This window comes from Carassius carassius, chromosome 41, assembly GCF_963082965.1.
Source record: "Carassius carassius chromosome 41, fCarCar2.1, whole genome shotgun sequence".
Lineage (NCBI taxonomy): Eukaryota > Metazoa > Chordata > Actinopteri > Cypriniformes > Cyprinidae > Carassius > Carassius carassius.
The window spans coordinates 13385697-13406728 of NC_081795.1; the positions used below are offsets into that span (position 1 = coordinate 13385697).

Consider the following 21032-nt stretch of genomic DNA (forward strand, 5'->3'; position numbering starts at 1 on the left):
ATTCTGAAATATTGCCACAACTCAGGAGGTTCCTGAGGTTCCCTTTCGGGGGCGAAGCTTACCAGTATCAGGTTCTTCCATTCGGCCTAGCTTTGTTATCCCGCACTTAAACGAAATTCATGGATGCAGCTCTGGCTCCTCTACGACTCCAGGGCATCCACATTTAAAATGTATATAAACGACTGGCTGAATCTGACCCAGTCTCAAGAGCTTGCGCTTCGACATCAGCATGTCGTCCTAGCTCATCTCGAATCTCTGGGGTTGAGACTCAACACCAAGAAAAGCGTTCTCTCTCCGGCTCAGAGGACAACGTATTTGGGTGTGGTATGGGATTCGATCACAATGCAGGCACAGCTATCTCCTGCATGCGTCAAATCCATTCTAAATACCCTAAAGAACATCAAGCTAGGCCAGAAAGTCACTGTTCAGGTCTCGTTTCAGTTGTGGCCGGGAGCCAGGGGATTTCATCCAAGGGCCAATCCCCAGTGGCAAATAAGGGTTACGCGGCAGAGGCTTCATACCCTATCTATGTGGTTCAGACCCCGGTTTCTGACTTTGGGTCCCACTGTAGGTCCGTGTTGTCATCGCAAGATGCTAATGACAGACGCTTCCCTCATGGGCTGGGGAGCGGCCTTAGTTGGCTGTCCAGCCCAAGGGATCTAGAGAGGTCATCTTCTCGAATTGGCACATCAATTGCCTCGAAATGAATACTGTATTTCTGGCCCTGAAATACTTCCTCCAACAGTTGAGAGGCTACCATGTCCTAGTGCGGGTGGACAACACATCTGTAGTCTCTTACATAAATCGCCAGGGCGGACTCGAACGAGTTAGCGCGCCAGGTTCTGCTTTGGGCACAGGACAAGTTCCTGTCCCTCAGGGTGATTTACATTCCTGGGCATATGAATGCGGGAGCAGACTTGCAGTCCAGACAAGCTGTGAAACACAGGAAATGGAAACTCCACCCCTAAGTAGTCAAATCTGGGAAAGATTTCAAGTAACAGAAGTGGACCTCTGTGCTTCACAGGAGATGGGTGAGGGATGCTCCTGTTCAAGTGTGTGATGCGGAAGGTTGGTCCTATCCGCACACATTTGTCAGGTTCTATAGTTTGGATGTCCATCCTACTCATTTCCAAAGACTTCTGTCATCCGCCGTTTACAACACCGAACCAGGAAAGACTTCACTTACTGTGTCCAGTATGTGCTCTTCAGGTTTACTTCCACCCCACTAGCCAGTGGTGTAAGTCAGAGCGGCTTTTCATATGCTATGGGGGCCGCAGTCAGAGGTGCGGCTGCCACCAGGCAAACAGTTTCACATTGGGTGAGGGTTGCTATTGCCCTAGCCTACGAGGCGCGTGGTCAAACTTCGCCTCTAGGAGTTAGTGCCCATTCAACCAGTTGGGTTGCATCTTCAAAGGCTTGAGCAAAAGGTGCGCCCTTGCAGCAAGTGTGTGATGCGGCAGGTTGGTCCTTTCCGCACACATTTGTCAGATTCTATAGTTTGTATGTCGATGCTACTCCGGGCTCGCATGCCCTTGAGTCCACATCCCAGAGTCATGTCTGAGACCTCTTCGATGTTTGTGCGCACACTACACAACCTTGGGGGTCCAGACACTTACAGTGCGGCGGCGTTGGTATTCTCGTTCCCATTAGCACTATTGAGCGCAGGATCGAGAGTAGCTTTTGATAGGGAACGTCTCCGGTTACTTGACTGTAACCCTGTTCCCTGAAAAAGCGGGAACAAGATGCTGCGCCTCAATGCAGCACTGTTGAAGTGTCCGGACGTCTCTTCAGACAAAGGGGTAACCTGATGATGTTTCCGTTTCACGTCTATTTATAACCTGCAGGTGCACTTTATCAGTGACGTCACATGCCGAGGTTATTTAAGCCAATTCTTGGCGTGTTGAACACACATGCTTCACAACCGGTCGAACAAGAATGTTCTCATTAGCGCTATTGAGCGCAGCATCTCGTTCCCGCTTTTTCAGGGAACAGGGTTACAGTCAAGTAACCAGAGATGTTTCTTCTGTTTGAATATCACACTAAGATTTTTTTTTATTTTTTTTTTTACATATAATCAAATATAAGAGTTATTGTTTTTCTCTGTTTTATTTATATTGCTTATGTTAGGAATGACAAAAAAATATTACTTACTACTTTTGAGAGTGATGGTATTTTAAATCGTAGTGAATTTACATGATTGATGTGAACTATAAGGGTAATGTGTTCAAAAATGTATCTACATTAGTCAAAATAAGTGATCAATAATGATCAAAAGGGAGGAGTGTTATGGAAATTGCATTGATTGCATTCATCTCATTTAAGTATCTTTTTAAACATACAATGATCATCGAGGTAGTTTATAGTCCATAGGGACATTGAGTTCTTTTATGTGTAACTAGTGCACGTAACTACTTTAGGTTGAAAAATAACATTTAAGGGGAAACTGTACCAGGGACAGGCAGTTTTGAGAATAACCAGATATCTACCATGTAATGTGCATGGGCTGTGCTTGTGTTATGGGGTGATGTGCACTTAGCAACATGATTGGCTCAAAGGTCCTAATCTGTTCTTCGATGTATCTTTTTACGTACTACAAAAAGTGGTCTATGTGTTATCTCTTTGCTCACAGACTCAAGCTGTGTGTAAACCAGGTCATTCTCTGCAGAGAACTAAAACAATATAAAGACCAAACTCGGTTTGGTTTTTCATTCTCAGTCTTCACAATTATGTTATTGCTTTATTAAGTCAGAATTTCCGCAACACATAGAATAAAAAAAATAATTAAAAAAATCGAGCGCAGCGTTAGTTCAGTCAGGCCATGGAGGCAAGGCTGTGAACAGCTGATGCGGTCAGCTGTCAAATCGCTCCAATCACCACCTCTCTCCTATTAGACACGGGACATATATATACGTGGCACTACTGCTCGGTAAGTATGCTCAATGACTCGCAACCCTCCCTCCCTCCCCATTATAAGCATGAGCACACTACTGCGCACCTTCTGGCTGTCGTCTTCTTTGTTTCAGATCACTAAGGCTTCCAAAAATCTTAGCTGGCATGGACCTCACTGCTGAGAGACACCCATCTCATAACCAGGCTATAGGATAGATGTACCCTTGCCACATCTACATGATTGTCACTGTTTGCTTTAAAGACTTTATTAAAAGTCTTAATTGTTATGTATTTCTAAATTCATGGTTCCGGGGGGTTAATGTTAAAGCTCTTGTGTGTTCAGTTATTGTGGGAGAAAGAACCCCCATAAGGAACCATACCGCCAAAGATAAATTGTGTTCAATAAACTCAAGTAAACTTGCCAAAGTAAACCACTGATTGCTCAAAATTGCAGAGACTCCGTCAGACTTTGCTAAGATGAATGCAATGAGTATGTAAACCATACTTTTTTTTCCAGAAATAAAGTAAGAAATCAGGAGATTAGAGATAATGACATAAAAACCATGCTATACTAATTAATGTTTACTTCAGCATTATTTAATATTCTGCCTTGACATAAAAAAATAGCAATAGCGTATTATTGCAGGTAGCAGGAAATACATTTTAATCGCACATTTAATATTACACAACAGATTTTGGGTGTTTTTGAGAAGCCACATTTACCGTTATTGTGTGGGCAGAGAACAAATGAGACGAATGCAAACAGTAACTTACAGTTGGTTACTCTCCCACTCAATTTGAGTAGGTGTATGTACCTCTGGAAGGTAAATATCAGTTGCTCTAGTCTAGTACACTATTTGTCTACAGAGAGTTAAAGGTCAGTAGCTGTGCATTTCTATGTAGATGAAGATAAGAAATTGAGTATGTTTTCAGAAGATCACATGTGTACACTTACTTTGTACTTTAAAGATTTCAGTTGAGTTATGGCATGCCATTGACTAAGAATTGAATGCTTCAACATCTCTTTTAACTACAAATAAAATGACTATTTAGATTATTTACATGCTTGGACATTCCAATATTCAAAATTTAAATTGTTCAACTCAGAATTAGATTGTGAGGGACATTCATAAAGAACTAAATGTTTTTCATATTTATTTTGTGCAAGAGTACAGCTTCTGTATCTCCTTATCAGAGATTGCTTGTAATATTTTGACGCTTGTTCTTTATTTAACTCATCGTTACAAATTAATGTTTGGACAAACAAACCAATGCACATTAGCACAAGTTTTTTCAAACTGCATTGCATACATGGTTGAATCATTAATCAGATGATCAATACAACTTTTTTTGAAGGACCTCCTTTAGAATGAGAGTCTTATTTATAAGAGACGGTCCAGTTGATCTCACAGTCACTGGTCATCATGGATCTGAATGTTAGCCGCTGTTGGAAATGGCTCCTTCTGGTCTCTTTCCTCATTGTCTGTGTGAATGGACAAACATCAGGGCCGTAAGTTTTTAATGATTTCTGTTAAATATACTATAGGAAGTTATTCTAGGGACAACGAGAAATATTTTGTTTTCTAGGTCTGATAAATTATTAGAATACCATCATTGTGCAGGTTAAGTTGTGATTTCTCCTGTATTTATTTGACTGATCTGGGCTTCAAGATAAATGTTTGCTGTTTAACGAACAACTTAAAGCATGTATAAGGAATATTTGTATCTAATGCCTTGAGCAATATTGTGTAATTATTATCTTTCAATAGATATTTCATGGTGACGTTTCCTGCAGTAATCGAGTCTGGATCTGAGGCCAAACTGTGTGCAAGTCTTCTCAAGCCCAATGAAAGCCTTGTCATGAAAATTTATCTGGTTCGTGGTGAAAATAGCACTTTACTGCTACAGGAGAAAGCTGAGGAAGAGTTTCACAACTGCTTTAACTTCAGGGTCTGTCATTAGCATATTATAATGAATATTTATAGTTTGTTTCATATTGCATCTAGGGTTTTTTTTTTTTTTTTGATAACATGTTTGCAGAGGTTGTGAACACAGCATATTTCTTCTCATCAGGCTCCTCTTGTAGAAGCAGACTCAGTGCAGAGAATGAAGGTAGAACTTCACGGAGATGCTTTCAAGATGACTGAAGAGAGAAAAGTCATGTTCAAGCCTTACAATCCTCTGACCTTTATCCAGACTGATAAACCCATCTATAATCCAGGACAGACAGGTGAGCTGTGAATGTTTCAAAGGTAAACCTCAGTAAATAATGCCAGTGTCATTGACATCTAAACCCTGATCACAGCTGATGCAGCACATATAAGTAAAGCATGTTATCATGAAATTAACTGATATAATCATAGATCAAACATGACTAATGTTGCAAAAACCAGCAGATGGTATTTAAGTAATTTAAGTTAAATGGGTTTGTAAACAGAAAACAGGAGCAGGGGTTCACTGGTAACTGCTTTAACACAAGAATGGCCATCTAGTGTGAGAAATCCCCTCACATTCAAACCTATATTCTGCCTTAATAACCATTTTGGTCATTACCAAAAATGTTTTATATAAATCACTATATGAATCTTTTTATAGGATATAGGGATACATGGACATGTGACAAACTTTTCATGACTGTCTGGAATACCTGATTCTAATGGGTCAATGGGGCAAAATGTTCAAATATTTTTTTTTAAATGACGGCAAAAAAAAAAAAGGCTTAAAAGTTATTTAGCTCTAAATGATGAACTTTCTCCTCCACTCTTGTCGTTTAATGTGATAAGACTTTACAGTTTCATTTGCGTCATCTTTGATATTACTTTAGTGACTATCACTAATATGGTTACAACTGATGCAAATAGATTCTTGCATGTCCTCCAGCCTTATGTGGTCTTAAATTTGATTCTTCTCAGTAAGTAGGCCTATTTTGTTAAATAGTTCTGGTTTATTTTTATGCTATAATGACTGTCGGACTACATAAAAGATTAACACGTTAAAAGCAGAGTTTATAATACACATTTCTGTTTTCACAGTGAACTTCAGAGTTGTTACCGTGGATACAAAATTTGCACCACTTGATCAGCAGGTCGGATGTATTTTGTCTTGAATTTTTATCTCCCTCATTTTCTTTTGCATTGTTGAATGCATTATTAATAATCAACACATTTCCAGCTAAATCATTTTAATATCCTCATCCTCTTTTGCAGTATGGTTCAATCGTGCTTGAGGTAAGAACACAAAACCTTCTTCTGTACAGTCATAACAAGTACACTTTTTAAATCCTGTTAATGCTGCTGAAATTCTGTTAAAATTGCAGTTATTGTATTTTCAGTAATTATAGGCTACACTTCTTCATTAATGGTCAGGATATGTGTAGCTGACTTGATCTAAATATCTGAACTGTGTCTTTGCTATTAAATAGGACAGTCAAAATAACAGAATTGGTCAGTGGACAAATGTTTCTTCAGCAAGGTGGATTTTGCAGCGTTCTTATGAATTAAACCCAGAGGCACGTCAAGGTGTGTACAGACTCGGGGTTTATATTGGTGAAAGGATGATCTCACATGATTTTGAGGTGAAAAAATATGGTAAGTCATAAAAACAAACGATTTATAATATTGTGTGAGATTACTTTTATGAGTGATATCTTTGTACAGTATATTAATTTCTAATTTGACTACTAATAAGTCTAATTTCTGCCTCCTGAATTCTAGTTTTGCCTAAGTTTGAAGTTACTGTACAAAGCCCAGATGAAGTCAGTGTTGATGAAGACGAACTGTTAATTGAAGTTTGCGGAAAGTGAGTGGTCTATTTTATTTCCTGCATTAAGAGAGCTGTGTTTTCTTCCATTTTTACTTATTATAACCCCCAACCTATTATTTTAGTTTCTTAACTCAGCCCTGGGCTGTATATCTGTTGCTTGTACCTTTTTCACAGATACACTTACGGGCAGCCTGTACCTGGTAAATCATGGGTGAAAGTGTGCCGTAATTTTCTGAACTATGTTCTTACCATCGATAGCAGTCCAGTATGTTTAGAGGAAACCACTGAGGTATGTGAGTTAAAGTGCAATACAAGTAATGCCACATATGTCTTCAGTTTATCCAAGTAAACTACTCTTTAATGTTTGTTCATTTACTACAACTAGATAAAAAAGACAGGCTGTGCCACCCATACCTTAGATGCATCAGTCTTTTTCAACTCCACACTAAAGTATTCTCTGGAGAATTCTCTTAAAGTTGAAGCAATAGTTACAGAAGAAGGAACAGGTGAGTTCTTGGATTTGGTAAGGTCCCTGTTACCTACATTTCTTGATTTTCATTTTTTTATGTTTTATTTTTATTTTGTTTGAATAAATAATAATTTGTTCTTTTAACAATTTACAGAGATCACCATGAAAAAATATAAATCTGTGTCCCTCACTTATGAAATTGGCAAAGTCACACTCACTGACCTGCCCAAAACATATGAACACGGATCAGTTATTGAAGGAAAAGTAGGTCTAAAATCAGTTTGTCTCAATTTAATAACACTGATTTGTGAATAATTATTCCATCGTTTGTTCCTTAAATCTCTTCTTTTCAACAGATCAAAATCTCAAATTTCAAAGATGCACCAATTCAAAACAAAGTGGTTTATCTTTTTGAGGGTGAAATTTGGTCCTCAAAACTGCTCCTAAATCTCACAACAGACAGCGATGGTTTCACCAGCTTCTCTCTTAATACATCCAGTCTTCCTGAAAGGGATATTAATCTGATAGTATGATCACTTTATTTACCTAGTTCTTTTTTGTGTTCGCTGAAGAGTTCAGTTGCTTGAGTAATTGTAGTTGCTTTGTTTTTCAGGCAAGTGTGTATCCAGAGCTTCGTTACGATAGTTACAAAGCACCTCACATCTCTATGGATGGAAAACCAGTTAAGCTTTTCCAGCCTGCCACTCCATACACCCCAACATTAAGTGAACTGATTATAGAGAATATTAAGCAACCATTAAAGTGTGATGCTGAGTTGACAACGACCATCAAGTATTATTTTATTGGAGAGACTGCTGAAGACTTCAAAACTGACATTGTCTACATGGTGAGAGCATGTGTAGTATGTACATTAGTCCACTGATGCCTTCATTGTTTGTTAACAGCATTAACTGGCTGCACTGGTCAGTTTGCCATGGAAGTGTCATCTGTCTATTTCAGGTCTTGTCCAGAGGAGTGATCGTTCATCATGGATCTGAGAAGGTTGAAGTGAAGTCTTCTAATGGAGCAGCAAGTGGCTCAGTGACGTTCAAACTGTCTGTTGGTGCAGATCTGGCTCCTGCAGTGCAGATTCTGGCCTACTGTGTTCTGCCCAGTGAAAATGTGGCTGCTGGTAGCACAAAATTTGATGTTGAAAAATGTTTCAGTAACAAGGTATGTATTGAGATATGCATTGAGATGTATTTCTGGCTCAGTCCTAAAATAAATGGTATTTACTCTCATTACAGGTTTCACTACAGTTTTCTCCTGCTAAAGCAGTTCCTGGAGAGAAAAACACTCTCCAGCTCTCAGCTCAGCCTGGTTCACTGTGTGGCCTCAGTGCTGTAGATCAGAGCGTCCTGATCATGGAGTCTGGAAAACGTCTGGATACTGAAAAGGTGTGAGAACAGACCATCCTCAGAAACTGTGATCCATCAGTATTTATGATGACATCCCGATCTCAGGAGACTGATCATTAATCTTCTTTTTTTTCCCCATCAAAAATAAATAAATAATGTATGTGTGTATATATATATATATATATGTATATATATATATATATATATATATATATATATATATATACTGTATATATATATATATATATATATATATATATATATATATATATATATATATATATATATATATATATATATATATTATTTAGTGTTGAAATTTTAGAAATCAGTGTGAATGTGGTCTCATCACAGATCTTCAACTTGCTGCCAGTGCAATCGTTGTCAGATTATCCTTACAGTGTTGAAGATGAGCGAGAGTGTCTGCATGTGAGACCCCGTCGAGCTCTGCCAACAGACAACGCCTATGAATCCTTAAAGGTAGGTGGATTATATGAGTGACAGTGCAGTAAATAATGACTGGGATATATTGATTCAGTAAATTCTGTTTATTCATAAGTAAATCCATAAAAGCCCTCTTTTCTTGACAATTAAATGTGCAATTTTGTTACTGTTTGACAGAGAGTCGGATTGAAGATGGCAACAAATTTGGCTGTGCGAGTCCCTCAGTGTCTGTCATACAGAGGCCTGACTTATTTCAGTGAAGATGGTTTAAGTAAATGAAGCATTATTATAATTTATGCTGTAATAAAATATGAAATGTATTGTTTTGAAATGTATTTCATACATAAAATATGTTCAATTTGAAATTCAACTAGACTGGTGTAGTAGGAAAAGGCAAACATTTTTCTGGGGTAATTAGTTCATTAGTCCATTTTTTATTTTGAATCGTTATTATTTTTTGTAAAAAAAAAAAAAAAAAAAAAAAACTACAACTTTTTTTTTTTTTTTAATGAAATGAAAGTTGATGCATTAACTTTGACAGCCCTAAAACACTAAAACTAAAATTACTAATCAAAATGATCTGAAAGTAAAACACTTTGCCAAGCAACCCTAAAATGAAGTTGTATATAAAAATAATCTTTGTATTATAATGATGATCTGTCTTCCATTTGCTATTTTACTCACCACAGTATATAAACTTGATTATTTGGATGTGCTGTCAACATACATATTTCCACATTTACTATAACCTACTATCACCTTTTTTCAGGGATGTATCATCATCCTATTGCATTGTCAATAGAATATGCTACTTCGGATACATCTAGCAGAGATTCCCCAGAAGTGACGATTCGGAAAGTTTTTCCAGAAACATGGATTTGGGAACTTGCTGAAGTGGGGTCTGTGAAAAATAATCAGTACATGTGACATCAAATTTGAGACATATCTTAAATATATCATATTCCCTCAAGTCCCATCAAAAAAAAAAAAAAAAAAATTCTAACTTTGCAGATTCTGAGCTTTTTTCTGTGCTGAATGTTATATATAACACAGAACAAATTGATGCTTAATGGCAGAGTCAGAATCAAATAGACCTTTTGTTGTAATTCCACAACAGGGACTCTGGATCAGCTCAGGTTCCTGTCACGGTTCCTGACACCATCACCTCTTGGGAGACGGAGGCCTTCTGTCTGTCCTCCGAAGGTCTGGGTCTGGCTCCTCCTGCTCAGCTGACAGTTTTCCAGCCCTTCTTCCTGGAGCTCTCTCTGCCTTACTCCATCATCCGCGGGGAGATCTTTGAGCTGAAGGCCACGGTCTTCAACTATCTTTCTAAGTGCATCATGGTGAGATTTCAGACCCAGTCTTATCCTATCACATCAAATATGCCACTAATCATGTGTTTGATTGACAGGTTAAAGTGACTCCAGCTCCTTCCTCAGACTACACTCTCAAAGCCTCCGCCGATGATCAGGATTCATCCTGTCTGTGTGCTAATGGAAGAAAAACATTTAAATGGATCCTCACTTCTTCTGTTATTGGTGAGTTTCCAGTCTGAATCATTGTTTCTCAGTGTTTGTGTCTGTTGTACTGTATCTTCACGTACATGTCTTGTGTTGCAGGGATCATGAATATTACAGTCAGTGCAGAGGCAGAGGCGTCCCAGACTGTGTGTGACAATGAGATTGTGGGCGTGCCAGAGAGAGGACGCATTGACACAGTCACACGAAGTCTGCTTGTGCAGGTCAGCACACGTCAAACCGCTCTCAGACATCATTTATCCATGATCCTAAAGCTGCTTATGCCAGTTTGATGTGCTAATGTAATTGTTTTATGCTGCAGGCTGAAGGAACTGAAAAGACAGAGACCTACAGCTGGTTACTCTGTCCAAAGGGTTTGTCTGCAAATATTTAATATATTTTGATGTATAAGCACCGATAATGCTGGAATCCTTTGGATTGTGTTTAGTTTTTAGGGGTCCAAGCTAAAGTTTAGATTAATGTCGTTTTTTGGTATGTTTGTTCTGTAAAGACTAATTAGCCTAATAATTTCTAAACAAAAACCATATAATAATATAACCAACATATGCTTATACTGTATGTCATATATATATATATATATATATATATATATATATATATATATATATATAAGTGGTGGGCGTTATCGGCGTTAACGTGCTGCGTTAACGTGAGACTTTTATCGGGCGATAAAAAAAATACCGCCGTTATTCTATTCTCAAAGTTGGGTTGGGAGCTGGGTCTATACTAAGCTAGCTATGATGACTTTCACCTTGATATTTTATATAATCGACTGGCTGAGGCCAGCCTAAAAAGAAGCTCAGGACAGTTGACGGGCCACTGCTGCGCATCATCACGAAAGCTTATCTTTTTTACGTGTTTTTAAGCCTTACCGCTTGTCGATTTAAACATTAAAGCATCCAAACACAAGACGCAGAAAAGCTGAACAGAGTAACTTAGCTGGTCACTTGCGCGCTGTGTTCGGTGCGCACGAGAGAGAGAGCCACGTATCACGGACAGCGACACTGACTACGTTTACATGCTGTTAAAATTTGGGTTATGGTCGGGTTAAGGTCATTATTCAGGTTTCTGAAACATTCGGGATAACCCGTTTACATGCGTGAGCAGAGAGAGTTACTCCTGTATGCATGGAATGTGTAATCAGTCGCCAATCCCGATGTAAACGGCGACGCATGGTTAGCGTCTGGACGTACGGACAACAAGACGCAATATGCGTCATTTCCGATTCTTCTTCCTGTATCCAAAGAAAACAACAACAACAGCAGCAGCAGGCGGATAATGAATAGTTTGGGGCAGATAGCGATAGTCTTTGTTTGCGCTTTGGCACTGGTACTGATCCACCAGCAGCACTTGACACTACTGTGCCTCTATACTGCACGCGGGGTTTTTTTTATGCGCCGTCTCTACTCAAAAGACCAAGATTCCTTGCGAATAGAACATGCGCAGAACACACATTTTGATGGGGATATGCCGAAACGCGTTTACAAGACCAAATATTCGGGTTAGAAAAGGGGTACCCCAGGTATAATATCCCGGTTTTTAAAAACCCGGATATGAGCATATCCGGGTTTTTGCCGGTGTTTATATGGCCGTGCGCAACCGGGTTATTGCTAATATCCCGGTTTTGAACGGGTTATTGGCTGCATGTAAACGCAGTCACTGAACCGAGTTCTCTTCTGCGAAGTTCTCCTCGAAGTCCCTCCTGCACCTGAACGAACAATTACAAATCGCAGTTTGAACAAACAAAAAGATGCGAAAGAGCCCAATTCAGTACCGCCGTGTTCTGATGTTCAAGGCTCACGCAGAGAAAGGCGTCTCAAAACACTTGAACATCGAATTTGCTTATTTTTGCTCTTGTGCCGACAAATACATACAAAATTTGTCAAAATATCCACCTTGGAAATTATGCTCGAAAAAACTGTCAGTTATTTCTTACGTGAAAGTAAACAGTTGAGGGAAAAAATGGGATGTGTATTATATTAGATGCATTCATCGTCTCTTAAAGTGACCGCGCCTAATTTAGCTACTGGCTGCTGTAATGTTGATCCAAGAAAATGAAAAAAGAAAATCACTCACTGCTCTTGACTGAATTACTTTGTAGTTTTAACAGTCAAACCAAAAATTATTCAGACACCAGATATAATTTTTGATATATATAGCAAAACTGTAATAATGTGAGAAATGTTGAAGGTGTCTGAATAAATGTAGGTTTGATTGTATATTTCATTTTTACATTGAAGACTATCCAGTGCTATTTTACATTTAATTATTTGGTTTCTGTACCTTGACACCTACAAACTTGAAAAAAACTTAAACATTGTGTAAATAGCACAAATAAATAAAAATAAACGAACATACAAATTAAACAATTTCAAATAGGGCCCACTGGTACAACCTTCACCGGGTCCCCTACAGCCCTGCTCACGCCTGTTTCACACATACTCTGTCTGCAGTGCGTATGCAGTCCGTGTGCGTTACGTATGTGGTGCAGCACGGACTCGATGTGCTTTCACACAGGACACGTTTGCAGTTCGCTACTCGGTACGTAAACGATCGCTGCACTGCTGCAGACGCAACGCTCCTGGAACGCTACTGGAATCCATTAACATGGGTGCGTAAAAAAATATGCAACGCATACGCACTGCAGACGGAGTATGTGTAACAGGCGTAAAGTTGTTTGCACCTTGTGCAATGTGGAATTAGTTTACAGCTTTTTTTTTTTTACAGTACAGACCAAAAGTTTGGACACACCTTCTCATTCAAAGAGTTTTCTTTATTTTCATGACTATGAAAATTGTAGATTCACACTGAAGGCATCAAAACTATGAATTAACACATGTGGAATTATATACATAAAGTGAGAAACAACTGAAAATATGTCATATTCTAGGTTCTTCAAAGTAGCCACCTTTTGCTTTGATTACTGCTTTGCACACTCTTGGCATTCTCTTGATGAGCTTCAAGAGGTAGTCACCTGAAATGGTTTTCCAACAGTCTTGAAGGAGTTCCCCGAGAGATGCTTAGCACTTGTTGGCCCTTTTGCCTTCTGTCTGCGGTCCAGCTCACCCCTAAACCATCTCGATTGGGTTCAGGTCCGGTGACTGTGGAGGCCAGGTCATCTGGCGCAGCACCCCATCTCTCTCCTTCTTGGTCAAATAGCCCTTGATGCCTTCAGTGTGACTCTACAATTTTCATAGTCATGAAAATAAAGAAAACTCTTTGAATGAGAAGGGGTGTCCAAACTTTTGGTCTGTACTGTATATATATATGTGTGATATTTTAATAGAGAAAGCTCAAATTTGTCAACCTTTCATGACAACTAGTTGTGCCAAACTTGTGGCTATTTTTTTTCTTCTTTTTACAATGTGCTTGAATCAAAATTTCTGCCTATGATCTTTTTATTATTAATGGGATTTCACAGATGATATGTAATATTAACACCTTCATATTCATCCGGAAGAAGGAGGCGGGAACCGGCGGACAATCAAATGAAACTTTAATTACAAAATAAACACAAAACATAAAATAAAGCCCAGGCCTGGTCCTCTCTCGTCCTTCACTGTCGTCGCTCCAGTTTTATATCCTTCCATCTCCTACATGGGACTCGATGGTGGGTCGCAGGTGTAGCTCATCTCCAATCCCTCCACCGGCCTCACTCCTTGTTCCCACGTCCCTCGGCTCCCGCCCCACTCGTCACATGATATTAGAATGTTCTTTTATAGCATTACTGTGCTGATCACTGATGTGTGTTTCTGTCTCTCTGGTTCACAGGTGACAGTCTCTCAGAGGAAGTGAATCTGACTCTTCCTAAAGATGTGATAGAGGGATCAGCCAGATCCTCTGTTTCAGTCATTGGTAACATTTACATACACAAGCAGAAATGAGTAAATTAGTACAGAAATTAGTACATATTCAATCAGAAATTGAAGATTTTTGTTTGGATTTCAAAAATGTATTGTTATATTTGTGTTTTGTTTGTAGGAGACATATTGGGTCGTGCATTGAGGAATCTTAACGGATTATTACGGATGCCGTACGGCTGTGGAGAACAAAACATGGCTATTCTTTCTCCCAATATTTACATCCTGCAGTATCTGGAAAACACAGAGCAGCTCACTTCAGCCATCCGAGAGAGAGCCACCGGCTTTCTTAAGAGCGGTGAGAGAAACCAATCATGTCAAGAAAATACTGAGACTGAAAACAAACTGCTCATTTTTCAACACACCTGAATGTCATTCAAATAAGCTGAATAGTCAGACACATTGTGTCACCCCAAACAAACTGTTAAAGTGAACCATTATCACACTTAACAGGATACCAGAGACAACTGAACTACAAGCATTATGATGGTGCATACAGCACATTTGGACATGATGATGGAAATACATGGTAAATTTGTTTACACTCTTTTGTTAAGTAAGTTTTGTTAGTAATCTAAATAACATAGTAGAAAAAATAAAATTCTATCTGCTCAAATAATTTGTTTTGAGAGATTTGTTTTCTTTTTCATTTAAACATCTGATTACATTTTTTAAAGTAAATCTTCCAAACCACCAGGTTGACTGCTTTTGTCCTGAGGTCTTTTGGCAAAGCACAGAAATACATATTTATTGATCCACAAGTTATTCAGAGTGCAAAGCAATGGTTAATAAGCAGACGGGATTCAGACGGCTGTTTTATCCAACAGGGAAGACTGTTCAACAACCGAATGAAGGTCTGTCTCTGTATCTATCTACCTGTAAAAGTGTAAATGTATTTTTTATATTTAAGCTTTAATGTTAATATTAACATTTAGCATCTAGATTAACTTTCCTCTAACAGTTTTGAGTGTGTTACTTTATTTATCTCTGTTTCTCCTTCATTGCAGGGTGGAGTGAATGATAATGTGACCATGACTGCCTACATTACTGCATCATTACTTGAACTGGAAACTCCAGTCACAGTAAGTTCATCTACAGGAAACGCACTATGACCTCATAGAAAAAAACTCACAGCAGCTGTTTCTCTGATGTTTGTCTTAGGATCCTGTCGTCACTAAAGGTTTGTCTTGCTTGAGGTCCGTCATTGAGAATGTCAAAAACACTTATATCACTGCTCTGCTCGCGTACACTTTCAGTCTGGCTAGAGACACGGACACTCGACAGCAGCTTTTCAAGAAACTTGAGGATGTTGCTATTTCAGAGGGTAAGAGATTTGTTTCCAGTGACTTTCTGTTATCTTTTATGACTGCACTATTGTTTTTGTCATGCTCATTGAGTTAATGTTGTCTCTTTTGTCCATGTGTCCTAAAGGGTCTCATCTCCACTGGTCTCAGTCTTCATTTGCTGATGACTCTGATTCTCTGGCAGTGGAGATCAGCTCATATGTGCTGCTAGCTGTTCTCTCTACAGATTCACTCACTACAGCTGATCTGGGATTTGCTAACAGGATTGTCAGCTGGCTCGTGAAGCAGCAGAATTCATATGGAGGATTCTCCTCCACACAGGTGACTCAAACTACTCAAATCAGACAAATGATTGCTGAATAATGGGTGAATGTCTAATTACTGAACACATTTATTTCTCAGGACACAGTGGTGGCTCTTCAGGCTCTGTCTTTGTACGCCACTAAAGTGTTCAGCTCTGACGGCTCCAGCACAGTGACTGTACAGTCAGCAGGAGACACTCACCTCTTTGATGTCAATCAAGACAACAAGTTACTGTATCAAGAGAAGCAACTGCAGAACGTTCCAGCCAAATACAGCATTGAAGTCAAGGGCTCAACCTGTGTGTCTGTGCAGGTCTGTAGTGTGTTCAGCTTCACCGACTCACTTTCTCTCTTTCGTCTCTTAGCATTTTGTGGTTCTTTTGCTGTGAGATGGATTATAAATGTGTTTTTGTTTTTGTTGTCTTTCTCAGGTGGCTCAGTTCTACAACATTCCCACTCCTACTGAAAATAAAACATTCAGCATTGATGCTAAGATTGAGGGAGACTGCAAAAAATTGGGACAAAATTTCATCTTGACATTAACTGTCAAGTAAGAACACACACTTTCCGTGTGTGTGTGTGTGTGTGTGTGTGTGTGTAAATAATATATATATATATGAAGGCTGCCATCAGCTAAAGATTTTCCTAGTTGACTACTAGTCGTTCATTTAAGCTATTGTCAACTAATCGCACCTGTATGAAATTAAGTTAATGTTTGACAGGACAGAGACTATCTCTTGTCTATTATCTACATGTCTTCTACCAAGGTACCAAAGCAAATAACACTTGTTGTGAGAGGTGTGAAGAGAAAATGTTGTCTTACAAGACATACAAGACATTAAAGCTATAACTCATAACTCTGGAGTAACTCATGGAATATTGTTCAATTTGTAGAAAATAGTGTGACCAGATCGCAAAAGCAATTCAAAGCCGACAAATGGCTTTAATGTATGGTCTCATGTACCTCTCTCATTTGGCCTGAATCCAAATGTTTCCATGGTTGTGATGTAACATCTAATTGCTAACCTTATTTGAAAGGGGTTACCATATGTGGTACTTGGTCAAAGGAGGTTGTCAAGTTGACTAAAGATTAGTCTGCTATTAGAGGGCATCCCTAATATATAAGCATAATTTTCACTAACAGTTTTTTTTTTATGAGGCATTTAAGAACCATTCCTTTCCATTTGCTTTTTCCAGATATGATGGTCTACAGCAAATGACTAACATGGTCATTGTGGATATTAAACTCTTGTCTGGATTCACAGCTGATACATCAATGGTGAATTTGAGTGTTTCATCACAAATTTGTAAAATTTATAGAGGTCAGTATTTAAAGATTAACCAGCACTTCTTCCACACAGTACAGAACAACTTTTGGATGGTTTGAAACACTTGTGGAGCGGGTCGATGCTAAAGATGATCATGTCATTGTGTATTTGAAAGAGGTGAGAGAACTGCAACGTTCATATTTTATGTTGTTTAGGTCAATTCATAAACATTTTATCCATAATGTCATGACTGAGGTGACTGTTTCCTCCCACAGATCCCAAAATATATTCCATTGATTTACCAGTTTCAAATGAAACAGGTTCTTCCAGTGAAGAATCTCAAGCCAGCTGTGGTGAAAGTGTATGATTACTACCAAACAAGTAAGATTTTATATGCCAGTGTTGAATGTTTTTATCATGTAATGTAGATAATCCTTTATTTTTTCTCCATGTGCAAGTTTCCATTGTTGTATGAATGTTAACATTCTTCTTTTTCTTCAGGTGATCAGTCAGAGACTGAATACTCCTTCCACTGTCAATGAAGCGGCAGAACTGAAGCACATCAGCTCCTAGTTCAGCTTGGAAAAAGATGTTTAAACACTCAAATGTTTAATATTATGATGTTTATTCTTTATCCTGGGCACAATTATTTTCAATTCATCAACACAAATCTGAACACAACCCTAAATCTGACTTTATGATCATGTCTTTTTAAATCTTGGCTAATCAAATCACAACATGTGTTTCATAAAAGTGTTGAAAACAATAATGGTGAACTGGTTGAAATTTATTAAAATTTAAGTTTAGAACCATCGTGCTCTTGCAACATTTCAGAATCAGATGTTTTATGATGGTTGTTCTATCTCAGCTCGGCTTTTTGATCGTCTTAAAACACTAAGACAATAATTTATTTTATAGATCCTTCTGCTCTAGAATATTTGTGTTATCCTTTTATTGATTGAACAGCATCAACCAACAACAATATTCAATTATTATTTTTTTTAACAAAAACCAGGTGGTCAGAAACGTATAGAAGATCATTCCCACCATTGAATGAAAATAAAAAATGTAATTGTGACTTTTTATCTCACAATTCAGACTTGTGAGACGTAACTTTGTAGCTCAAAACTACAAGTTTCTGTCATTCCATTCTGACTTTATGATTCACAAGTTTATATCGCAGTTCTGAGAATTAAAAAAACATCAGAATTGTTAGATAAAAAATAAATCGACCAAAATTTGTTTTTTTATTATTATTGGTGGAAATGGGCTTCCTTCCATAGAAATGTTACACATCCCATCACTGTCAAGTAATAAGGAGAAAAACAGAAAAACAGAAGCATATATGAGAAAGAATCTTAAACCTTGTGCTTTTCCTGGGTCACCAAATCAATGATAGTCAAGCATTACATTTCCCATCATCTACCTATAACTATTTACCTGTAAAAACTTATCTGGCCATTCCTCTCCGACCTTCCTCAGTTGTCCTCCGTCTTCACTATCTGGCTCAGCAACACCACTGATACAGTACCTTAATCAAAGTACGATTCTTTTCCAAAAACCGGTTTTCTTTTCAGACAGTTAGGCTCATTGAACCGGTTCAAAAAGTCAAATCATCGGTTCCTGACATCATAAAAGCAATGATGTCACCACACAAATAAAGTCATTTGTGCCAACACATATTGAAACATTCAAATAAAATATGTGAATGCATATTGCTGATTGCCTTTCATTCACTAAAGTTAATGGCATCAGTGGTCATTTTCATTCGTGGATCCTTTATGCCAGATTAAGGCCCTGTCCCAAATGGAACACTTCATGTTCACTTGCAATCTGTAGTGCAATCACCCTGCCATACGGTGTCCCATTTGTCATTTTAGCCTTCAGAAGGGTGCTCGCGAGGGCCCCCTCTGCGGCCATTATGCGCCCTTGATCCGCACTTCTGATGAGCCTGCACTGGGGCGAGCTCCGCAGCAGACTTCTACCCGACAGTCAAAGTGGCATTAAGCCACATGACACACATCTCCCGGAAATCCTGTATAAGTCAGCCAATCTAATGATGACGTCGAAACTCCTGAAGTGTTCACACACACACACACACACACACACACGTGTATGCCATATGCATCAGATGTTCACCAACGGTCTGAGGACGTGACGTCTGAGGCTGAGATTATGCCAGATACGACTGACTAGTGTTGACTAACCTTCAACTTATAAGATAAGATTCCTAATAAAAGCTTTATAAGCATATCTCTGGTAAACTATGTTTTGCTTGTTATAAAGAAAGTTTATCTCAGATCTTTAACTTTATCTATATCAGAATCTTTCAAGTCCTCAGTGATCAGTGTTGGGTAAGTTACTCAAAAAAGTAATCCACTACAAATGACTAATTACTTCTTTAAAAATTTTATTTGATTACATTACTGATTACTGTATTTAAAAAAGTAATCAGATTAATAATTACTTTACTTTCAAGTGTACTTTTACTTTTCAAGTTATCAAACCTAAAAAAAAAAAACACTGCAAGGAGAAACTCTAGTTCTTTCATTAGTTTAATATTGACTGAAAAAATACATAATACATTTATAGCCTAAATTCCCAAATTCTACAAAACCTTTTTGCATTTTTCTGTTTTTGTTGCGCAATGCTCAGCACTGTCATGGAACCGATGTTGTTTGGGGTTTGGCAAAAGTAGGGTGGGAAGGCTGTGTGGTTCTGATGTCAACCTTTTATGGAAGTCACAAAGGTTTGTGAAAACAGCTACTTTATGCAGGCAGTGTGCATTTTACTGTGGACTGACTGTTTTGAAACTTATATGACATGATGTGACATACACCCAAGTATGGTGACCCATACTCAGAATTCATGCTCTGCATTTAACCCATCCACAGAGCGAACATCCACCCGAAGCAGTGATCAGCAATTTATGCTGCGGGACCCAGGGAGCAGTGGGGGGTTCAGTGCCTTGCTCAAGGGCACCTCAGTTGTGGTATTGCCGGATGGGAGACTCAAACCCACAACCTTAGAGTTAGGAGTCGAACTCTCTAACCATTAGGCCATGCTTTCCTAATGTAGTCCCTGGATAGGGAATGTATCATATAATAAACTGATAAGAACAGATACTACACTTGATCTTAGCCAACAGGCAGAGAAGCGATATGGTGGTTAAACAGCCCCTAGACCTCAGTTATAGTTTTGACAATATGGGACCTTTAAGAAAAGATGGATGATGAGTCTCCTATTCCTTCCACTATAGAAAAAAGTGAAGCCAAATCATCTCAGTCTGGCCGCTGCAATCTTGAGTAAATGACGTCATTTGGAGCCAGTCTGTGCAGTAGTGTTGAGAGGTGGAGCCACAGTATCATCTGATCGTGGGTGTATCTCTCTATTAGTTTTATTGGATCTTAGTGCTGCATTTGACACAATTGACCACAACATTCTTTTGCATAGACTTGAACACTTTGTTGGCATCAGTGGAAGTGCTTTAGCATGGTTTAAATCGTACTTATCAGTTCTATATTTCTTCGCAGCCCGGTGAAACACACTAATTTGAAAAACTAATGGATTGCATAGTCAATTTAAAAAACTGGATGATGAGTAATTTCTTACTGCTAAATTCTGAAAAAACAGAGGTGTTCATTATAGGACCTAAAAACTCCGCTTGTAATAACCTAGAACACTGTCTAAGACTTAATGGTTGCTCTGTCAATTCTTCATCATCAGTTAGGAACCTAGGTGTGCTATTTGATCGCAATCTTTCCTTAGAAAGCCACGTTTCTAGCATTTGTAAAACTGCATTTTTCCATCTCAAAAATATATATAAATTACGGCCTAT

At 38.5% G+C, this 21032-nt stretch overlaps 1 protein-coding gene and 1 pseudogene across 2 annotated transcripts in view; one reads left to right on the plus strand and one right to left on the minus strand.

Annotated features, from left to right (window-relative positions):
• Window positions 1-18008, plus strand: part of LOC132122781 (alpha-2-macroglobulin-like) — a 43343-nt gene extending 25335 nt beyond the window's left edge. Inside the window, exons 1-34 of one of the 2 annotated variants that reach the window (XM_059533182.1) lie at window positions 4253-4399; window positions 4659-4839; window positions 4963-5119; window positions 5922-5974; window positions 6096-6116; window positions 6311-6476; window positions 6603-6687; window positions 6826-6940; window positions 7037-7157; window positions 7275-7384; window positions 7477-7647; window positions 7734-7967; window positions 8081-8293; window positions 8368-8517; window positions 8833-8958; window positions 9100-9193; window positions 9692-9821; window positions 10040-10265; window positions 10334-10460; window positions 10542-10663; window positions 10762-10813; window positions 14232-14315; window positions 14442-14618; window positions 14774-14849; window positions 15018-15174; window positions 15328-15402; window positions 15482-15644; window positions 15752-15945; window positions 16027-16239; window positions 16358-16476; window positions 17124-17205; window positions 17288-17371; window positions 17470-17575; window positions 17696-18008. In XM_059533182.1, the coding sequence (XP_059389165.1) occupies window positions 4314-4399; window positions 4659-4839; window positions 4963-5119; window positions 5922-5974; window positions 6096-6116; window positions 6311-6476; window positions 6603-6687; window positions 6826-6940; window positions 7037-7157; window positions 7275-7384; window positions 7477-7647; window positions 7734-7967; window positions 8081-8293; window positions 8368-8517; window positions 8833-8958; window positions 9100-9193; window positions 9692-9821; window positions 10040-10265; window positions 10334-10460; window positions 10542-10663; window positions 10762-10813; window positions 14232-14315; window positions 14442-14618; window positions 14774-14849; window positions 15018-15174; window positions 15328-15402; window positions 15482-15644; window positions 15752-15945; window positions 16027-16239; window positions 16358-16476; window positions 17124-17205; window positions 17288-17371; window positions 17470-17575; window positions 17696-17736 (4311 nt within the window). In that variant the 5' untranslated portion in view covers window positions 4253-4313 and the 3' untranslated portion in view covers window positions 17737-18008. Of the gene's footprint in view, window positions 1-4252; window positions 4400-4658; window positions 4840-4962; window positions 5120-5921; window positions 5975-6095; window positions 6117-6310; window positions 6477-6602; window positions 6688-6825; window positions 6941-7036; window positions 7158-7274; window positions 7385-7476; window positions 7648-7733; window positions 7968-8080; window positions 8294-8367; window positions 8518-8832; window positions 8959-9099; window positions 9194-9691; window positions 9822-10039; window positions 10266-10333; window positions 10461-10541; window positions 10664-10761; window positions 10814-14231; window positions 14316-14441; window positions 14619-14773; window positions 14850-15017; window positions 15175-15327; window positions 15403-15481; window positions 15645-15751; window positions 15946-16026; window positions 16240-16357; window positions 16477-17123; window positions 17206-17287; window positions 17372-17469; window positions 17576-17695 lie in introns of those variants that run through there. The other variant, XM_059533183.1, reaches the window with a different exon arrangement.
• Window positions 18009-20226: 2218 nt separating this feature from the next.
• Window positions 20227-20355, minus strand: LOC132123734 (U2 spliceosomal RNA; annotated as a pseudogene).
• Window positions 20356-21032: the final 677 nt, after the last annotated feature.